This window comes from Mytilus californianus, unplaced genomic scaffold, assembly GCF_021869535.1.
Source record: "Mytilus californianus isolate M0D057914Y unplaced genomic scaffold, xbMytCali1.0.p SCAF_3, whole genome shotgun sequence".
NCBI classification, from domain to species: domain Eukaryota; kingdom Metazoa; phylum Mollusca; class Bivalvia; order Mytilida; family Mytilidae; genus Mytilus; species Mytilus californianus.
In genome coordinates this window covers 96,786,825-96,809,818 of record NW_026262679.1, presented here as the reverse complement: position 1 = coordinate 96,809,818, position 22,994 = coordinate 96,786,825, and the positions used below count along the sequence as shown (strand labels likewise).

General features: G+C 31.1%; 1 protein-coding gene across 8 annotated transcripts in view; it reads left to right on the top strand.

The window, feature by feature from the left end:
* Window positions 1–22,994, top strand: part of LOC127733286 (unconventional myosin-IXa-like) — a 104,768-nt gene that overhangs the window by 21,247 nt on the left and 60,527 nt on the right. For all 8 annotated transcript variants that reach the window (XM_052242640.1, XM_052242635.1, XM_052242639.1 and 5 more), the window contains exons 3-10: window positions 7,506–7,600; window positions 11,482–11,544; window positions 14,768–14,867; window positions 16,720–16,835; window positions 17,064–17,118; window positions 17,435–17,512; window positions 18,459–18,548; window positions 19,099–19,212. In XM_052242640.1, the coding sequence (XP_052098600.1) occupies window positions 7,506–7,600; window positions 11,482–11,544; window positions 14,768–14,867; window positions 16,720–16,835; window positions 17,064–17,118; window positions 17,435–17,512; window positions 18,459–18,548; window positions 19,099–19,212 (711 nt within the window). The remainder of the gene's footprint in view (window positions 1–7,505; window positions 7,601–11,481; window positions 11,545–14,767; window positions 14,868–16,719; window positions 16,836–17,063; window positions 17,119–17,434; window positions 17,513–18,458; window positions 18,549–19,098; window positions 19,213–22,994) is intronic.

Below are 22,994 nucleotides of genomic sequence, written 5' to 3'. Positions count from 1 at the left end.
AGGAGATGTGGGGTATAGGTTTGTGAGACAGCAACCCAATCACATACAAAAACATCTAAAAGACATCTAATGCTCTACATACAAATACATTCTTCCACAGTAGAAAGATGTCTATTCCATATGCCAAGCTTTTCACAATGCTCTAAATTGCTTCAAAAGTGAAAACAAAAGTTAAGGTAATACATGTATCGTACGTACATAGATATAAGAAGATGTGGTATGAGTGTCAATGAGACAACTCTCCATCCAAGTCACAATTTGTAAAAGTAAACCATTATAGGTCAAAGTATATATATAAGTATCTGTATTTGTATGTTGATTTTTGTCGAGCCTGCGACTTTTGTCGCAGAAAGCTCGACATAGGGATAGTGATCCAGCGGCGGCGACGTTAGCTCACTTCTTAAAAGCTTTATATTTTAGAAGCTAGAAGGCCTGGATGCTTCATACTTTGTATATAGATGCCTTATGTTACGAAGTTTCCGTCTGTCATATGTCCATTGTCCTTGACCTCATTTTCATGGTTCAGTGACTACTTGAAAAAAAAGTCAACATTTTTTGTAATGTTAATTTCTTTCTTATTATGAGTAATAGGATAACTATATTTAGTAAAAAAAACCTTGCAAGGTCCTCATGCCCGTCAGACAATTTTCATTTGACCTCGACCTCATTTCATGGATCAGTGAACAAGGTTAAGTTTTCGTGGTCAAGTCCATATATCAGATACTATAAGCAGAAGGTCTACTATATTTGGTATATGGAATAATTGTAAGGTGTACATGTCCAACTGGTAGGTGTCATCTGACCTTGACCTCATTTTCATGGTTCAGTGGTCAAAGTTAAGTTTTTGAGTTTTTGTCTTTTTTTCTAATACTATATGCAATAGGTCAACTATATTTGGTGTATGGAAATATTTTATGATGTACATGTCAGTCTCGCAGGTTTTATTTGACCTTGACCTCATTTTCATGGTTCATTGGTCAATGTTAAGTTTTCATGGTTAAGTTTGTTTCTTAGATACTATAAGCAATAGGTCAACTATATTTAATGCATACATTGATTGTAAGGTGTACATGTCTACCTGGCATGGTTCATCTGACCTTGACCTCATTTTCATGGTTCATTGGTCAATGTTAAGTTTTCTTTGTTAAGACTGTTTCTTAGAAACTATAAGCAATAGGTCAACTATGTTTGGTTTATTGAATGATTGTAAGGTGTACATGTATTTCTCGTTTGGTTTATCTGACCTTGACCTCATTTTCTTGGATCATGTTAAGTTTATGTGTTACTTGTAGTTCAGCTTTATATTTAGGACTACATGTATCAACATAAAATCAACGGTTAGTAAAGAAGGCGAGACATTTCAGTGTGTGCACTCTTGTATCAGAATGTTGTGGGAAAAGTGTTTTTAAATGCATGGTAATTTGGGAAGTTTGTAAAGCATAAATGAGGTCATGTGGGAATCAGAATTATTGAGGTCAATTGATCATGAGATGTTTGGGAATTCTGTATAATATTAATATATTATCTTTGAGAATGGGTCGTTCGACTAGAAAAATCTATGTATTTTCATAAAGAAGTAAATATGCATGTAGGTAATTAATTCTTAAAAAAGTAAAGTTTTGCAAATGTACGTTTTGTACCTGAGAAGTTATCGTTTTACTTATTTTAGTTTAAAAAATGAATACATATGTGTATTGACATATCGTCCATGTACCAGAAATCTTTTGATATGTATTTAATGTATGATAATAAATAAATAATCACCTGTCTGTGTGGGTGTCTGCCATTCAAATATAAACCCCTAATTCTATATCACTGACCTATGTAATCAACACTTAAGAGCTTTGTAAGTTTATTTGGAGCACAGGTTGATCTCTGCTGATCAGATGCTTTGAGGTTGCATACATGTAGTTGTCCATCAGAAAGTTTTGAAATGTCTTAGTTTATTTTTAGTAAACTAAAATTGTGTTGGTCCAATGTAGTAACTTTTTATGTATTACATGCAAAGATTATCAAAGAAATTGCTCTGATATCTGACGGCATGATTGGAGGACTAGTGGCAGCCCTGGCTGAATAATACTGGTGCACTTAATTCCTTCAAACCTAAATTTCTTAGGTCAATTAATATTAGTCTTAGAAATTAAATGTCATATCATCTTCATTCTAGCTAGAAAAAAGAATTCAAAATGAGTAGAAATCGCAGAGCCACCGTAAAATAGTAACATGTACAATGATATTGAAATCTAATGGATGTGAAAAAAAAACAAATTCATAATTTCACACCTGACTTCTTTACATTTACTAACAACATGTCATAAGTCATAAATAAAAGTTGACATAATCCATGGTTAACAATGGTGTGTGTATAATGGTATTCAGGGCATCTGTTTATGAATTTCTTATTGCTAGAATAGTGAAAAATGATGTTCTGTTTACCTGTAGGCCATATAATTAGATGTTGTCAAAACAATAAGGTTATGTTGTAGATTGTACAGGTTAGAATTTTTACCTGTCTCAAATTTGAAATTTTACCTACATGCACATTTACACAGTACAAATGTAGTTTACATGTACACGTGCATTGAACAAATGCTGTAAAAAGGTTTAATCTGTAAGTCATGACTCAGCTATATCACAGTGGCAAGAAACTCTTGTTTGTTTTTTTTATTTCATATTTAGAAATTGTCCTTTTTAAGACGGTATAAATTTAGTGGTACCCCTAGAGTAGACAATTTAAGAAATAGGGTTTAGTCTTCTTCCTTTTGCAGCTTTTCCCCCTTGATATTCATCATAAATCCTTTGTCCCTTTAGCTTTGACAATTTTATCCCTTTTGCCTCCTGCTTTTAATGAAATTTTCTTTGTGCAATAGCGGCATGACTGTTCCAGAATCTTGCAGAAACCATGTGAATTTAAATGTCTTACTTCTGTTGCTTTTGAACCCATATTGCTGACAGAATAAGCATTATTATATATACAAATGAAAGGTGACTCAAAAAGATGTCTTGCCTAAAAAAAAAAAAAGCAAAAAAAAAACCCCAAAACCCAATATGTACAAACAAATGACAAATGAATGATGAGACACATTTTGAATTTAACAGGATAAAATGCGCTCACCACCATAGAAGCCAGCCAAGTAAACCTCAGGCTCCTGTTGAACATTGCTGCTCATGGGGAAAAAAATCCAAATCCCCAGAAACCACACTAACAGACATGTATACATAATTTGGTATTACGTGTACATGTACATGTATTTTAGAATGTATCATCAGTTTCATAAATCTCCTGCTTTTATTCGATTGAACAACTTTGAACCAATCTTTTTTGTTGAACAATGAACCTAACTTGTGTCTGTAACATGAATGTATCCTACAACTGGACATCACATTATTGTTACTTAGGTCAGGAGGGGTTTTACCATGGACTATAGTGATAGGACCTACACAGCTGCTGTATAAAAAATGAAAACAGCATGTTATGTATACCTTAAGCCTATAGCTAGCTTAATGAAAGGTATTTCCATGAAAGTTGTGTTTTTTGATAATTATTTACCCAGATGCTACAATTTTAAGACTGAAGATGTTACTTCAAAGGCTACATGTATGTTGATCAGAATGTTATCAAAAATTTCTGGGAGACGACTGTTTATGTACATTTTTTTGTATATATATATAGATTCTAAGTGATCAATACAGACTCGTTTAAGTTTCTACTTTTTGTTGCATTATAGTATACACATATACTTTAATTATATTTTTTTTTAAATCATTTGTATCTGTCAGTGATTGAAGATTCAAATATAAAATAAACACGATAAACCCACACAGTTATATCATTGAATTGAAGGAAAAAATCAACATATTTACATGTAAATTCAAAATGTATTTTATTCACATTGAATCATTGATGCATACAAGCCTTACACATTGAAAGTCACAAAATTCAGTTAATTTATGCATGATATGTACATGGAAAATCGGATTTGATTTGAATATGATATTTTATAGATTCCCTTGGGGTATTGGATACTATTTGTGGTATATTGATTTGGGTTAGTGTAATTCTACTAAGTGCTTTAACATAAAGGTCTGGTTTCTTTGAAATGTCAAAGTGGAATTGGTATCAAAATCATATTTTGACCAAAATTAGAGTTTACTGATTATATAGGTGTATTTTTTTAAATTCTTTTTCAACTATCATTACTGTGAAAAGCAAAGTTACGATTAAGAACAATTGCTGCAAAATCGCTTTTCAGCATGAAAAATTAAAATACAGTTTTACTTCTAGTAAATTTTCAATATATGTTTGAATTAGTTACTGCTTGAAAAAAAATGTTTAATCTCAAGTGACCAAAGGAGTTTTATGCTTTTAAAAGATGTTTGTTTTGCATTAAAATAATGTAGGTACATTAATGTGGTTTATATTTATAAGCAGAACTTTATTATGAAATATAATTTATGGTATCAAAATTCAGAGTGTTAGAAAAGAAATATTATGCAAAATCATTCAAACACATGAATAAAAGATCATGATGATACATACAACGATGACAGGAATAACCAAAAATATTGACAGTACATGTACATGTACAGCACCAACCACAAACAGGACTTTTCTGAAAAAGCAGACATACAAACAAAGACAACAACAAACAACATGAACATGGTTTAGATAGCCTGACTTGAGGGTTTAATTAGGAATGCATTGTCAATTGTATTGCGGGATTTTCTCTCTGGGTTGAAGATCATTGGTGACCTTGGGCTGTTTTCTACTCTTTGGTCGGGTTGATGTCTCTTTGACACATTCCCTGTTTCCATTCTCAATTCTATTGTATAGATGATAGAAATTGTGTAATCTTTGAATGTGAGAAATAATCATAATTTTAAAGATTTTTTTTTTTAAATCTCTTTCTCTGAACTTTTTTTAAGGAAATGAAATGACAATGTATTTGCATAAAAAAAGAAGCATGAACCAAAGCTGGCAAGATTAATGATGTTAGTCTAGTATTGATTGATTCAGTGACATATTTTTATGTGTATCAGTTTTGACAGTGAAATATGACTACAGGGTACTGAGGCTATTACCTTAAAGATCTGTGTCATGTGATTGTTTATTCTTATCTCAACACAATACATTAAATTCATATTTGTGTATTGGGGGAATTTGCAAAAATCAAAACAAACTTTGAAGTTTTTTCACATGGTCATTTCTTGTTTACATCTGTTAGACTGTTTGACTTGTGTCTTTTCGAAATTTTGAGAATGACATCTTGGAAATTGAAATTTATTAAATCCATGGGGAAAAATTCTTTCAAGGATAGAAGGAATTTTGTTTTCAATAATTTTCAACCCTTTTGAAGGTTTATGGATGAAATTTGGATATATTTGTGTTCATTTTTCGGATGTTTGCTTGTTAGTGTTTGTATAATTGTAAATATTACAGTGAAGAAGGTGAGATTAGAAACAGAAATTTCAGTATTCATTTATGTATACAATATAATGGTAAAAATTTTACTAATGTTTTTCTCTCCAAAAATTAAGAACCGAACAAGCATTGCAGACATTTTTGTACTAGGCAGGACTTATATTTCCAGTTAGGGCCACATTTCAAACATAGTTGATGTAAAAGAATTTAAAAAAGTTTCGGCATGGTGCACTGGACACTAACTGGGCCAATGGACAATCATTATTTACTGGTAAAAATAAAAAAACCTGAACAATCGATATTTTTACATTTAGTATAATCCAGCCTTGTTGAACATTTGGTTCTTATTTTGACAAGCTGAGTAAGAATTCAGATACAATTTAACTCAATAGTCTTGAATATTTGATATGAGAGTCAGCTAGACACCCTCATTTTTAGTGCATTCTCCATATTATTTTGGTAATTTTTTCAGGAAAACATAGTTAAAACTATATCTTCCATCAATGTTTGTTTTTTTTATACATTACACAATATGAGGCCTTAGTAATGTGTTGCAGAGTTATCCCTGCTGGACCGAAGAAGTCACTTTCCTGTCTGTCATTTTGCTTTTCCCAGCTTCCAAAAATGTTATCCCGTTACGTGAGGGATTCTGCTTGATTTTCATATGATGAAGACATAATCTTTCAATCAGTTTAATTGAGGTCTGGAGCTGGCATGTCAGTAACTGCTAGTAGTCCTTTGTTAATTTATGTTAATTATTGTCATTTTGCTAAGTTTCTTCTGTTATCTATTCTATGTCCCTTTACAAGTTGAAAAATTGCTGAATTTTTCGTTTCTGTTCTCTATTTTTATTTTGTCTCAACCAAATGTTATGAAACATATACACAATGCCTATTACAACAAAGCACAGATCAAGTTCAAATTTTGATGGCGTCACTTTTACCGTTCTAGAGTTATGCCCCTTTACAGTCTCTAACTTAAGTTTGCCTCAATTAAATGTTATGAAACGTATACACAATGCTTATTACCATAAAACTCAGATCAAGTACAAATTTGGGTAGAATCACTTTTACAGTTCTTGAGTTATGTCCCTTTTTAACTTTATATGCAAGCGGGCCCATCATATGTGTCCCATGGACACATTCCCCATTTATTCAATTTTGGTTCATTTATATGTTTCGGAGTTTAGTGTGACGTCCATCGTGCTGAAGTAGTATACATTATTGTTTAGGGGCCAGCTGAAGCCCGCCTCTAGGTGTGTGATTTTCTTGCTGTGTTGAAGACCCATTGGTGGCCTTGGGCTGTTTTCTACTCTTTGGTTGAGTTTTGTCTCTTTTACGCATTCCCTGTTTACATTCTCAATTTTATCTAGTCACCAAGGTGTTCACAACAGTTGTTTTCCTCCTCAGCAATTTTCTATTTTTACCAAATTAATGAAACAGCAGTTTTATTAGTGTACATGAATGATAATGAATATAATGCTGTGTTACACTTGAAGTTGGTATATTATTTTCTGTTATTGAAGACTGAACAATGGGTTAATATCTCGAGCTAGCTCATTGCCATAGATTATCCTTTCATTCACATAGACAGGAAAGCCTGGCCATTTTCAGTCTTGCTATTTTTGTGGGCAACAATTTTTGAAAATTGAGGAAAAATTGCAATTTTGAAATTAATTGAAATTAATTGAATCTTGATGTCATGGTTTTGGCCATTTCTTCATTTGAGCCTTAAAGAAATTTGGACTTCGATAACAAAATTGTGCTGTATTTATACTCATCAAATTCACTAAAAATCAGTACCAAACAAATAATAAAGAATCCATGTGTATCAGGTATGAGGAATAGGTATACATACAACATGGAAAACATGAAATAGGGTGGAAAATTATAAAGTAAAATGTGTTGTTATTATAGCTGTTTGCTACATAACATTAGGTACAAAAGTATAATCTGTGAAATCACTTTCTTAAAAAAAAAAAAAGCTACGGAAAACCTTACCATAGAATTATGGGAAACAAGTTACACAAATGAAAAGTAACGTTACCAGACAAAAGCTAAAATTGTATTTGAATTTATTTCAGGCTTTTGGTAATGCTAAGACAGTACACAATAATAACTCCAGCAGATTTGGCAAGTTTGTACAAGTCAATTACAAAGAAAATGGAATGGTTCATGGGTAGGTTTATTTGTACAAAGGATTTTATTTCATAATAATGTATGTAGATATGCTTATAATACATCTGACATGATATAGCAGTGGCGTAGCTTGTCTTCTGTTATTACCGAACAGGGCTGTTGAGGTTTTGCAATTTGAACGAGCGGAATCTATTATAACTGATAGCAGTTGTTTTATTTTACTTCATCATAATAATGTTAATATTCCTTGCACTAAGTTATACTACAGATTTATTAGTAAATTACAGGTACCTACATCCTTTTCAATGTTCTGATGAATACATAAATGTTCTCAAAAATATTTATCACTTTTTCAAATTGAATCCTTTCAGTGAACTTTCCAGATTTTAAATTCTTTATGAATAAAAGGAAATGGGTATGGGGTTTACTTTAATGACACAGCAAGTCAACAATACAGCTGTGAATCAACCAAGAGTAACCATGTCAGCTGACTTACAGAATGAAACAAATTCCGGATCTCAGCTAGCGCTTTACAAGTGGATGCAACAACAAGACTCAAAACGTGCACTCTGCAATGATGATAATATGCTCTTGGTTGGATTTGCTGTATGCGGGTTTTAATACCAGAAACATTACCAGACATCACTCTAGCACCATTTCTTAATAAAACTAGGAAATAAACACATGCTACATGTCAAGTACACCACAGCATTTTTATTGGTTGTGATTTGCCCTGATATTGCTTGGAAGGTCTTCAAATTCTTACATGGTTTTGAACTTTTTCACATTGTGAAAGTGACAACCGGAACTTGAACCGGTGAAGTACTAACGGAAACATTTTTGTTTTTTTGAAGTCTTTATAATGAATGAAAACAGTATTTGGTTGAAAATTTTATACAAAAACTGACATATGTATGAACTAACAGACATCTACAATACCTTGCTGGAATTAATGACTCCTTCAAATATTTAAAATTCCCTGCTAGTGAAAAACTATAAATTTAAAATAGTGAGAATAAAACTTGAGAACAACATACAAATTATTTTCTGTGCATGTTGATTAATATTGGTATATTTTATTATAATTGGCATCAAAGTCAATGAAACTCTGTGTACAATTGAAGTACTTCATGTAGGGGGGATGTCAATACAATAGGTGTTTGGAAGACATGGAATTATTGAAAAAATTCTGTCTGTCATTTGCTTAGATATTTAATAGAGAGTTGTATAGATCAGTATATCAGTAACATGGCTTACCCTAATATCAGACAGGTTAATTATGCTAAACTAATCATCTAAAAAAAATGTGGAACATGGAAGGTTAGACAACTTATTGTACAAACTTAAGAAAAAGAAGGATAGATTAGCTCATTGTCTTTTTATATATTTTAAGGTGGTTTTCATTGCATTTATACTTTTTGTAAGTTGATTTTTCTTTAAGGAAGAGTTTACCTTTACGAGGATGTTGTAAGACATAACATCCTTATTATGGATAATCTCATTGTGTAAACATTTAAATTTGCATGTTAAAATTACATTGATGTAAACTGTGTAAACCTTTTATTTTTATGTAAGAATTGCATTGAAGTAAACTATCTGCGTATAATGTTTCAATGAATGAAAAAATGGTCAGATTGACAATAAAATATACAAAATAATGTAGTTGTGTATGACAGGGAAAAAAATTGCAGTAATGTCATTTTGTATCCTTATCTCTATTGTTAAAGGTCAAGGGTGAGGAAAATAAATTCCATTGTTCTTTTAAAGTTTTTGAAATACAGAAATCATCAGTATACACTATGAAATAAATCACATTGTAAATGAATTAAAAATTATAAAAAACCCAACTACATGTCAATTAATTTCTTTGTAGCAGATAATTTATTTGATTTAGTACATGTTGAGGATGTGTGACAAAGCATAAAGTAAACTGTATGATTCAGTGGTTTGTCAGGGCAATGGAGTACCAGTTTTGTTAATAAATTTTGTCAGAGTCTTTGTTCACGAATGTGCATTAAAACTTTAGGGATCAATAGATTATGGTCTTTCAGTTTACAAAGGGTACTTGTTCAATAGTTTTAAACCATTGTTCTTATGTAACAGGATTAATACATGTAACTTGGATTCATTTATTTTCATTTGTTCCAATTTTGAGAATACTTTTAAGGTTACTGTAAATTCAGAAATTATTGCAATGTTTTTATTATTGCGAAAAATGCGACAGGGTTATAATCGCAATAATTTAAACTCGCATTTTGAAATTTTTTATATGAATTAAACAGGATTTTTCTCAATATCGCAAAAATTAAAATCGCATTTTAGTCTAAAATGACAAAATCGCAATAATAAATGCACGCAATAATCTCTGAATTTTTTACAGTATAGAATTTCTTCAAGTTCCTGGAAAATTTCATTTTGTTGGAAGTTTTATGGTTACCTGTACTATTGAAATCCATGAGAAATTAGTACCCTGTTCAAATTTCAAAGTTTTTGAAATTAAGCCACCTTACTTAGTTGGAAGGAAAAATGCAGTATATTAGTACACAAATGGAACAAAGTCTTGGTCCTAGATTACAATTACTCTGTGCACAGTCCTGCAGTTCATTTAAAAAAAATCTTTGGTGGATTATTTAATAAATTAAGACAAGGTGCATCAAATGGGTTTTTATCTTCATGAATTCAATATCACACCAATTTTTAGCAGTTAAACAATTTCACTGTTCCCATCACAGCCTGCAGACAGAATACCTATATCTTATAATGCATCAATATCTTTAGTTGGTTCATTGCCAAACTCAATAACTATAAGTTAACAATGATTTATACTGCTTGTTATTTTTTTATTTGAAAAACTAAGCAAGGAATTGGTTGTTAGCAGAATTATTGTTTTCACGAAAATGTAAAGGAAATGTTTGTTTACAGAATTAAAAAATGGGTCTGTATCTTTGAAATGAAAAAAATAAAAGTAAGATTAATGTGGCCTATTTTATCTTAAAATGTAAATGTATCAAAATAAGATTAGTTTGGCGCTATCTAGAACCTGTCTTAGAAAGTTTAGAATTGCAAACTAAATTGATATTCAGCCTTCTGTAAGTAGTATATATGTATTTACTCTTACCAAACATACAATACTAGGTTTTCAGGGTGCAGATTTGGTAAAATTGAAATTTCCAGTAATAATGGTATAAAGTAAAAAGATACAAGGCTTGGGGAATTGAAATGATAAGTAAGAGGAACAAATCTGTTTCCAAAAGACAATAAAAAATCAGAAAACTGAAGATTGAGCAATATCAAGAACTCTCAAGATATGCCAAAACCTATTTTTGTTCAATTTAGGGGTAGATGCCCTCACTTATCCAAAATTCTGTGCTTACCCTAAACAAAAATATTTAACTTTTATTTTAATTAGGAACCAGAAGGATTAAATAATCCATAGGGCAATATGGTAAATTAACCTGAAATGATAATATTGATTGTTGTTTGCTTTACATCCAGTGGCAAATATATCATACATATTCAGGATGATTAAATGCTGAGAAACAACTGTGTGTTTGTTTAATGTGTATAAAAGTCCTTTTTATATGACATCCAGTGGCAAATATATCATACATATTCAGGATGATGAAATGTTGAGGAACAACTGTGTGTTTGTTTAATGTGTATAAAAGTCCTTCTTATACGACATCCAGTGGCAAATATATCATACATATTCAGGATGATGAAATGTTGAGTAACAACTGTGTGTTTGTTTAATGTGTATAAAAGTCCTTATACGACATCCAGTGGCAAATATATCATACATATTCAGGATGATGAAATGTTGAGGAACAACTGTGTGTTTGTTTAATGTGTATAAAAGTCCTTCTTAATGAATTAAGTTTATTCAAAACACATTATAAGTTAATACTTCATCTTTTACAGAGCTATTGTGGAGAAATATCTTTTGGAAAAATCACGAATCGTCAGTCAAGCAAAAAATGAAAGGTAAGTTGGTCTCCATTCTGAAGGAATTTGTACAGTTTCATATCCTTTATTAAGGTAGCAATACACAGTTAGAAGTTAAGTTTCGCATTTTGGCCATGGTGAATTTTTGAAATATGAAAGTTTTTATTTTTGCGGTCGTATATTGGTATGACGTTGGCGTCGTCGTCTGGCGTCGTCCTGCGTCGTCCGAAGACACATTGGTTTTCGCACTCAACTTTAGTTTAAGTGAATGGATCTCTATGAAATTTTACCATAAGGTTCAATACCACAAAAGGAAGGTTGGGATTGATTGTGGGGGTTATGGTACCAATAGTTAAGGAATTAGGGGCCAAAAAGGGGCCAAAAATAAGCATTTTTGTAACTTCCAGACATAACTTGTGTGTTAGTGTATGGATCTCTCTGAAATTGTACCACAAGGTTCCATATCACACAGGGAATGCTGGGATTGATTTTGGGGGTAATTGTCTCAAAATATTAGGAATTAGGGGCCAAAAAAGGGGCAAAAAACAAGCATTTTTCTAGTTTCATGATAATAACTTGTGTGTAAATGTATGGATCTTTCTGAAATTGCACTACAAGGTTCCATATCACAAAGGGAAAGCTGGAATTAAGTTTGGGGGTAATTGTCCAAAACGTTTAGGAATAAGGGGCCAAAAAGTGGCGAAAAATAAGAATTTTTTTAATTTCCAGACAATAACTTGTGTTCAAGTGTATGGATCTCTCTGAAATTGTACTGCAAGGTACCTTACCACAAATGGAAGGCTGAGATTGAGTTTGGGGGTGATGAATCATAAGGGGGTTTAAAAAATTGGGGGGGGGGGGGGGATTTTTTTTTTTTTTTCCTTTTTTTTCTTTTTTTCAAAATTTCCATTTTAAGTTGGTTATTTCTGTTTTATATTTAAAAGCAAATAATAATGAAATGGTAGGAGATACACACCAAACAGGATGTGTAAATTATTATATAATAAGTATTGTGCAATAGCAAGAAATTTTCAATTGCACAGTATTGCACAATAGCAAGAAATCTTCAATTGCACAGTATTGCGCAATAGCAAGAAATCTTCAATTGCACAGTATTGTGCAATAGCAAGAAATATCCAATAGCACAATATTGCGCAATAGCAAGAAATTGTCAATTGTACAGTATTGCACAATAGCAAGAAATATTCAGTTGCACAGTATTGTGCAAAAGAAGATACTTCGTATAAATTGCTTATTTCTTGACCAATTTTAATGGGGTTTTATTCTTGAATTCTTGGGGTTCTTTAATATGCTGATTCTAACCATGTATTAAGTTTTTGGATTTTGGGCCCCGTTTTTAAATTGGTCCACATTGAGGGTCCAAAATTAAACTTTGTTTGATTTCATCAAAAATTGAATTATTGGGGTTCTTTGATATGCCAAATCTAACCGTGTATTAAGATTCTTAATTTTTGGTTCCGTTTTCAAATTGGTCTACATTAAGGTCCAAAGGGTCCAAAATTAAACTTAGTTTGATTTTAACAAAAATTGAATTCTTAGGGTTTTTTTGATATGCTGAATCTAAACATGTATTTAGATTTTTGATTATGTGCCCAGTTTTCAAGTTGGTCCAAATGGGGGTCCAAAATTAAACTTTGTTTGATTTCAACAAAAATTGAATATATGGGGTTCTTTGATATGCTGAATCTAACCATGTATTTAGATTTTTGATTTTTGGGCCCCATTATCAACTTTGTCCACATTGAGGTCAAAAGGGTCCAAAATTAAACTTTGTTTGATTTCATCAAAAATTGAATTCTTGGGGTTCTTTGATATGCTGAATCTAACCATGTATTTAGATTTTGGATATTGGACCATAATAGGTGAATGTCCAATTTAAATTTTTTAAATTCTTAGACCACATTCATTCATTGCTATGTCAGAAACCTATGCTGTGTCAAATATTTAATCACAATCCAAATTCAGAGCTGTATCAAGCTTGAATGTTGTGTCCATACTTGCCCCAGCTGTTCGGGGTTCCACCTCTGCGGTCGTATCAAGCTGCGCCCTGCGGAGCATTTTATTGTACAATAAAATTGATTTTTAGATAGTTGAAGAATGATATAGCCTTCCAAGTGGGTTTATATGAACCTCTAGATTGTTTTTAGCATGGTTTATAAGCAACTTTTCTTATTGACAGTCCGTATTTTCACATCCGTACCGCCCATAGGTCCAGAAATTATTGTAGTGTTTATCAAAGATTTGACCCTCGATCTTTTCAATTCAATTTTATGGAAAAACGAGCAGAAATGCATATGATTTTTTTTGCACCTCTTGATAGATAAATGTCTATGGTTTCAGGAAAGGTACCATAGACATTTATCACTCAAATGGATTGGAATTCTCCTTTGGACCAAATTTTGGAGACTTTTATGACATTTTCACTCCCCTTTTTGCAATAATTTGTATCAAATAGATACCGATTGTTGCTATGGTTACACCAAAAAGAGATTATATTTCAAAATTGTAACTATTGGAAATCAAATCTATGGAAGATGCTCTTTCCATAAATATACACATGCATAACACAAATATAAACCCTTATTTGTTAGATGGGGAGGAAAAAAGGGTGGTGAAAAATTATGAGTGTCAATTTTAAGTTTTTTCCTAACTATGTATTGCTACCTAATGCAAAGAAAATAAAAAAAATACTGTTTATTTATTCAAAACATAATGTAATTTTTTTTGTCTTTTAAAGTTTATTGAAGCTACTTTATCTTTAAGTAAAATATTACACTAAAATAGGAAAGAATAAATGAATAAGGGATAGTAATAATTTTATTTTGTCCACAATATGGCAAAAATTTATATATATTATCATGGGAAATCATGAAGCTCTAAACATTTCATGAAAATTTCATCTATACGAAAAAAATCATATTCTCTTTACCGGTAGTACCTTGGACCATGGTCATATGATGTTACAGACACGTTTCACAGAAAACATCAGCTTTTGTTTAATTTTTTCATGTATATGTTTGATTTGAAATGTGCCTGGATTAATTTCATATTTTGTACCTGTTTGTTTGTCAATATTAAGTATTTGTCATTATTATTTCATTTTTTGTATTCACTGCACAAGATTTCATGAAGTGTGATCTTCAAATGTGTTAGCAGAAAAAATTAACCTTAAATGAAAAATTTGTAAAATTTAGATTCTTTTACTAAACATAACAGTCAAAATATCATGTTTTCGTTGTAGAAATTACCATGTGTTCTATTATCTCCTGGCTGGATCAGATGAAGAAGAGAGAGAAACATTACATCTACTGGAGCCACAGGATTATACATATTTGAAACAGGTTAGGGCTAATTCTATCTCCAACCATTACAAAATCTCTACAGTATTGTAAAGTTTAGGCTAGAGAAGAGATGCTGTGGATTTTTTTATTATTCGTGGGTACCAATTTTTGTGGGTAAAGATAAATCACAAATTCAAATGTTCAACAAAGTACACATTTTCTATTGACTAATATGCAGACTTCAGAAAAACAATGAAATCAAATATCCATGAAAATAGAGTTTTTCCTCATTCCACGAAATTGTTTCCCCAGAATATAAATGAATCCTCCATAGTATGATAAGTCCACTTCCCTCTTTAATTCAGAAATCCAAAAGTATTGTCTCTCAAATGATTTCCTTCAGATGTTCACAAGAATTTAGTCTGTTGTATATCACAATTTGTGTGTTTAAAATTTGTTACATATTTGCTTTAGGACTTGATACCCTTTTCACTGAAAATTTTCCCAAATTGCCTCATTTTTGGTGGAGTTGGACATAGTCCCCAACACCTCATAATAAGGAGATGTCTATGGGAACTTGGATATTTTTCAGCAAAATTTACAAAAGATGGTACCAGTTTTGTTTAATCAACTGATCCTTTAGTTTTCAAAGCAGATCCCTGAAACTTCACAGAAAGATTGCACTCATGCTCAAGTTGTGCACTTACTTCTATGAAATTGTTTAAGAAATTTTTTCCCATTTCTCCATACTCTGGAACTTAATTATTTTCCAGCAAAATTTACATAAGATGATGTTGTGTACTAGTTTTGTGTAATCAGCTCCTCGTACAGTTTTCACCCCTTTCACATATATTGGAGTAGTGCACCTGCTAGTATGGAATTGTTTTAGGAATTCATTCTCATTTTTATTATGCCCTCCCTGCTAGTTAAAAGGGGCATTAAGTGTTACCCTTGTCTGTCCGTACGTACGTCGCAAAATTGGTTTCCGTTCTCTAACTTTAGTTTGCCTCAACCAAATGTTATGAAACTTATACACAATACTTATTACCATAAAACACAGATCAAGTTTGAATTAGGGTGGCGTCACTTTTAACTTTCTGGAGTTATGACCCTTTATAACTTTATTGGCAAGCGGGGGCATCATCTGTGTCCCATGCACACATTCTCCATTTATTTCACTCTTGGGACTTGAGTCATTTTCAGCAAATTTTTTAAAAGATAGTTTTAGATTTTGTTTTCAACCCCAATCTTTGGTACTTCACACAAAGTTGACAAACCTATCTAGGTTGTGCACGTTATGTTGTTGTTTAAAGATTGTTTTCCCATTTCATATATATTTCCATATATTTAAATGTTTATTATAGACCATTCTTCATTGTTAAAGAATAGTTCTGCGCAACTCTATATATATGTAGCTAGCTATCTGTCATCGATATAATGATATGAGCAACAAATTGCATAAATAAATATTTGGTTCAAGTATTGTATACAAAGGTGTTTATGTGGATAGAATATCTTTTTGGATTTGTACTAAATTTCTCTAATTAGTATGTGTAAAAAATATGTGTCATAGTGACAGCAGATGAAATAATCCTTTTCATTTGTCAATAGAATTAACACAATTTTGATTGCAAAAATTCCTCAATACATAATTTGATTTCTGTAAGTCAGAAGAAAAAACAACAAAACAACACTTGTGTAAATACATGTATCTTAGCTTTCACTATCTGACATCTTTAAAGAAGATTTGGAAAATAATTATCAGTGACTCTGACAAAATGAGTTATTTTCCAATACTTTGAATATTAATAGAGTATACTAACACGATATTTTAAAATCTTGCTCTCTGTTGTGGGCCAATTACTTGTCCATATCAAGTTTCCAGCATTTAAACAAATGTTTTGTTTTGTAGAGTGAATGTTTTATATTAGATGGTCTTGAAGAAGAAAGAGTAGATGAAAAATATGAATTTGAAAGGTTAAAACAATCTATGGAAATGGTCGGATTTTCAACAGTAACACAGAAAAGGTAAATTAAAACTCACCCCTAAAATAGCAAACACATCTCCAATGTTACCTAAACACTTCACACCAATATCACCACTAAAATTTGAGACAAAAAGACTAAACATGAAAAAAAGCATTTGTCAATTTGACAAAGAAAAAAATACTGAGTTTTTGATAACATGATTGTTATGTATGTTAAATGTTTTTTTCTTATCCAGGTTGTAATATTTCTTTATTTTTTTATTTTCAGAATATTTTCTGTGTTATCAGCCGTTCTGTTGCTTGGAAATGTAGAATTCAAAAAAGTAAGAAAATTTCCTTTCAGATAATGAAAGATTGTAATCATTCTTTAATGTAAAGTGTATGATCCAATTAAATAAAATCTGTTTTCATTTTACTGTACCCTAATTATAAGGTAATTTCTTATTTTGTTGGCTTGCAACCTTCTGTGTCAGGGCTGTTGGCATTTACTCTGAATTTACAGTATTCTCTTTATAAAGTATTCAGAGTAGTTCTTCCATTTAAAGGAATTTTTCTTCAGTAACATTTATACATTATGCATGCAATTCTCTAATACAGTGAACATTTCTTATAAAATTTTTTAACCATTGTCCATTGTAGAAAGGTGATCAACATCATGATGAATCTGTCACAGTGAAAACAGAATCCGTGGTACAAATCATTTCAAGTCTTCTAAAGGTAAATAACAAATGTATACAAGATACAGTGAAAATCATTTTATTTTCTATGTAATATCATATTATACCAGCTTGAATAGTTATAATTTCTAAAATAGTTTTACATATTTTTTTTGGATTTTTCCTTAACTTTAAAGGTTATTGGCTAAAGTTATAAAACCAAGCTTCATCAGGTCATGTCATACTGTGATATGTTTTCATTTCTTTTAATGTTTTATTTCCAGTTTGTTTAAAAGCTGGTGTATAATTAGTGAGCAATAGCTTACAGTGCATTTTGGTTTGCATATGCCAGTTCCGAGAAAGGGTAGTTAGTTGAATCTGTTTTGTGACTTCCATCACCATGTGACCAAAATGTAGGTATCGTCACTTCCAACACATGTTGAGTGAACAGGTGAAAAAATTTGATGCTATACTGCACAAAATGTTAGGGAAATTAAAATCTAATTAGTTGGTCACCCTTCAGTCATACGGGAATTAAGATTACTTACTAACGAAACATAAATTATTTCTAGAATACCCTGCAGAATGATGATTCTGAAAATGCTTGAAACTTTAATAGTGCAAGGATACAAGCCCACCTTCTATCTAGTAAATGACGTCATAATGGCGTGCGAAATCAACTCTTTTCCCGGTGAAAGACATGATTCAAGAAAAAGCCTATTATCTTTATATTATTGTATAAGGAATTTACAGTACTTTACTTTAACAGTAGTCCGTCTCTAAATATATCCACGACTGCCTATTGATCTTTGGCAGAATGCTAGTATCAAGGGTAGGAGCACTTGGGTTTCTTCTCTGGCCATGTTAAACCAGACTTCAAAATTATTATTTACTTTTTCCTCTGCAGGAATTAAAGTGACATTTCTTCCTCTTATCTGTGACTTTGTGAGCTGGCCTGTTTAAAAACTTCTTGCTCAATTTCTTATTGTAATCGTTACATTTTCCAGGTGAAGGAGAAGACATTAGTAGATGCCTTGACACAGAAAAGAGCTACAGCAGGAGACGAGACAGTGTTCATGAACTATAAAATGGAGGATGTAAGTGTTTATCCTCAGGAGTAACCATAGGCTTTTATTTTCATTGGTCCAAAATACCAGTTTTGAGAAATTTAGCATACTTATATTTTGGAGGTCATATTTTTATCAAATTGAAAATGTTAAATCTATAAAAAGAAATCACAAATTAAGATTTTTTTTTTATTATTTTATTTAATTTGCAAAATTTAATGAATTAGATTGACAAGCATAAGTTTGTCAGTCAGATTTTTGTCAAGTATAAAGTTAAACTACACTATACAAAGTGATATTGTCTCTGGCTTTCTAAAACAGGCAATTTATCTCTTCCTGAATAATAATTGAATAACTTCTAATTCAAATTGTAATTTCTTACTGAAAAAATATCATGGAAGACCTGAATACTGTAAATTCAGAAATTATTGCATGCATTTATTTCAAAATGCGAGTTTCAATTATTGCGATTATAACCCTGTCGCATTTTTCGCAATAATAAAAACATCGCAATAATTTCTGAATTTACAGTATTTGTATAGCTTTCTAATAATGAGTGATACTTGTTATTTGTTTTAAGGCAATAGCTACCAGAGATGCCATGGCAAAATGTTTGTATGGTGCTCTGTTTGACTGGATTGTTCTGAAAGTGAACCAGGCTCTGTTAGCAAAACGACATCACAGTGATCATCAGGTAAAAGAATTGTAAACAAGTTAGCGTATTCGTAGGATAAAATCAGTCGCTTAAAATAGTTTAGATAGGTTTTAAATCAAGAATAAGTATAACATAAATATCAGCGACTTTACTGAAAAGTTCTCTTCAAGATGCGTATAAAGCCGAGATATTTTGAAAACGAGCAACAGTAGTAATATTTTCTATGTTAGATTTGCATTTTATGGTTATCCAGTGTTTTCAAAAGAGGATTATACATAGTGTGGCCCCATGCATTTATTTAGACACCATCCTTCAAAATTTGAAATTCCCTATTCTTTATAAGCCCCATCCTTCATAATTCATGACCACCATTCTTTCAGACACAATCTCAAATCCTTAAAAATTTCTATGAAAAAAAACTGTTATTTGCGATTAAAATATGCTTGTTTGTAAAAAAGGGATTCTTTATTTTTCATAAAAGAAAATACAGGAAGTGCTTTCAGGACAACAAGTTTCTATATTGTGTTCTCTTTAAAATTTTTCTGAGCAAAATTTGTCATTATCAACATTGAAATATAAAAATATGGTACAAGAAATATCGGATGGAAATAAAAATGTATTTCTGGTTTCAGTATACAGGCCAATCAAATAAAGTAGTGAGTTCTATTTCTGTTGTATGTTAAAGAAACAAATTATTTATAAATAGCACATTTCACTCAGGGGTTTCATAAACTCATGGTAGCAAAGAAACACACTTAATGCACTGAGGCTGAATGAAAAAGGAAACTTAGTTGTGTTGTCATTCTCTTTAATGTCTGTTTTTCAAAATGCATGTTTGTAAAAGTTTAAACATCACATTGGTAAATATAAGAGCATTTGTATTGTTGTAGTTGTAGACATTTAATTTCCTTATTACTTTTTAAAGACAATATTGTGAAAGACTTTTGATTTCCTTGACAACTGTTTCATTATAACATACGTTGTACCTAGGGAAGGTGCTTTCAAAATGAGGCAACCCCTATGAGGAGAAATTTTGAATTTTGGTCCATTATACCTCCTCTATAATGTAACTTCTATTTACCTTAGGTAGAGCTATTTTCTCCACTTTTCATGTTTACTAAAATCATTTCCAAGATGATTGTTATACGTGGATGCCCTTCAGTTACTTTGGCAATTGTTTTTAGATCAACCAGTGTTGACTTCAAAAAGAAGCCTTCGTACCTGCCACCTTTTCAAAATCTGAATGGGTGATTTTAAGTGTAAGAGGAACTAATGCTCCTGTATTGAGTCCTATCATATTGCCATAACAATTTTTAATCTACTTCTATATTGTTTGATTGAGTATTTATATACTTAAATACCATTTTAAGTCATTTGAATGCCTGTTATGAGGTGTTCAGTTTATAAAATAGAGAATTCCAAAATCAAGGTCAGCACCTCTCATGGGGGATATCCCCCCATAAATCGTGAAAATTGGCAGGTCTGAGCTGCCTTTTAAAAAAATGCATTTACTATGGCTAGAATGATACTCTTTATTGATTTACTATGGTACTTTGCATACTTTTTTCAGACTAGAAAAGTGAGTATAAGGCACACCTTCTATTCATACATCTTTCTCTTAGTATATGCATAATATGCATATACATGCATTGCCAGGCAATATTTGTGGGTCTTACGTCATAAGTAGGAAATTCTGTTAAAACTGCATTTAACCTTACCAGCTTTGGTGAAATAAAACTTGGGATTTTTTATTCAACATTAATAAATTAAAAGGTGTTTTTCTAAAGTGAAAATAGAGGACTGATCATTTATATCTGCTTCACAGCATTCAACAACTTTAGTAAAAATCTTTTACTTCTGAAAATATTTTGTTGCAAGTAATCAGTTTTGTTTAAATTTGATCTAGAGCTGTTTAAAAAATTTGTAGGTGTTGAAACTCCCAACGGCTCAAGTGAAACTCAGATATTTGTAATGTAAAATCACTATTCAAGCTGTTTTACCTGAGCAATACTAGTTTCAACACACAATATTTGTCTAAATAGATCTTGATAAAATTTAAATTGAACTTATCTATTGTATGAAAACAGGTCAACACATATTAGTGGTTTCTCTTGTAATATCTGATTTATTTTATCCATAAGAACTTAAGCATAAGATGAAATTTGTTTTCACTGGAATATATGCTTATTTGAAGATTATTGTTTAAAATTTCAAATTAGATTTAAGTGAATCATTATAAGTATTACTATTTCCTCTATAATTTGAAAAAAATGTATTCCAATTCTTTATATAATCTTTTTGATACCAATTCTTTAGTGGATGTTTGAAAAAGTATATAGTCTTTCCTTATATTTGTATATGTGTTCCTGTCAGTTTTAAACCTCTCAATATTCCAATAACTTTTTGTATTCACTGTGTAAAAAATTTCACTTCTATACATAAGAATTATTGTCCTAAAAAGATAGTTTTTGATATAATGTCATTTGAGTTGGAGTTATTTCCCTTGGCTCTGTGTTTGAGGTGAAATTGGCTGATTTTCTTATTAGTTCCAACAAAATTTAAACTTGCTGTACAAGCAAGTCTGAGAAGAGATCTGTACTTAATCATAGTGATGAATTATGCAAAGCTTAAACAAATTAAAAGTGTTCAGAAATTAACCTTTTTAAGTCTAGAAATCAGTAGAACAAGTTGAATTTGATTGATTTATGAACAAATTCATGCAATGTTGATGGAAAACATGACTGGAAAGGTAAATAACTCTTTATTCATACTATTAGCTGAAGACTAAAGCCTGGCATAGTGTGTACAATATCAATGTGAATTGTGTTGTATGTTTACAAAAGATAGTAACTGTAAGAGCAGTATTCTGGGTGAAAACAAATTTCACAGCATTCAGATACCATACTAAATGTTCTATACTACAAATAGGTAGAAGTTAAAACTCAATTGCTTTAATGTCAAATTTTTATTTGAATTATTTTTGGTTAATAAAAAATATATATGGAAGACTTCAATGAGACAGCAACTCAAAAATCTGGTCTTCCAAGATTTAACATAGGAGGGATCATATTTATATCAATGCAACTTAGTGTCCTTGTCATTTTATTAACACTACCCCAAAAATAAGTAGAGAAATAATTTAACAAAGACAATAAAAAATATGAAAACTGTTTCATAAAGCAATCATGATGATGGAAAAGAAAGGGTATGGTGTATCAATTTGTGATTATAAATCACTTCCCACACATTCAACAAAACAAGAACAAAGGAACTGCTTTTATTGCTGTTATTCGTCTCAAAGTTACAGTGCGACCTTCAACATTAGTTTATGTAAAATAAAAAGAATTATGTGTGTGTAATTGATTATGTACATGTATTTTTTATGCAAGTAAGTTGTAGGATTACTTTGTGATACAGTTAAAATTAAACACTACATTTGAATATGTTTATAGCATAAACCAAGTATGTGTAAACCAATTGTCTTACTAGTTTTCTGTTCTATTTTAGATTTATCAATAGATATTTGAAATAATGTTGGATATGGAAACCAAATTTGCTTAGGCAAATCTATGATAAAGTTACCTCAAATAAGCTTTTTCATACGAGTAATATTGTTTTCAACATTTAATTTTTTTAATATTCCTAATTAATTTTGGGTTAAACTGACTACGGTATTAACAATTATTTTGGTGAACACAGTAATGGTTTATTCTGTAAAAAAGGAAAAGATGTTTGAAAGACAGTTATAGTTCAAAAAGCACTTGTATATGATATAAGGAGATACACATATTAATTACCCTGGATACACATATATTACCCTA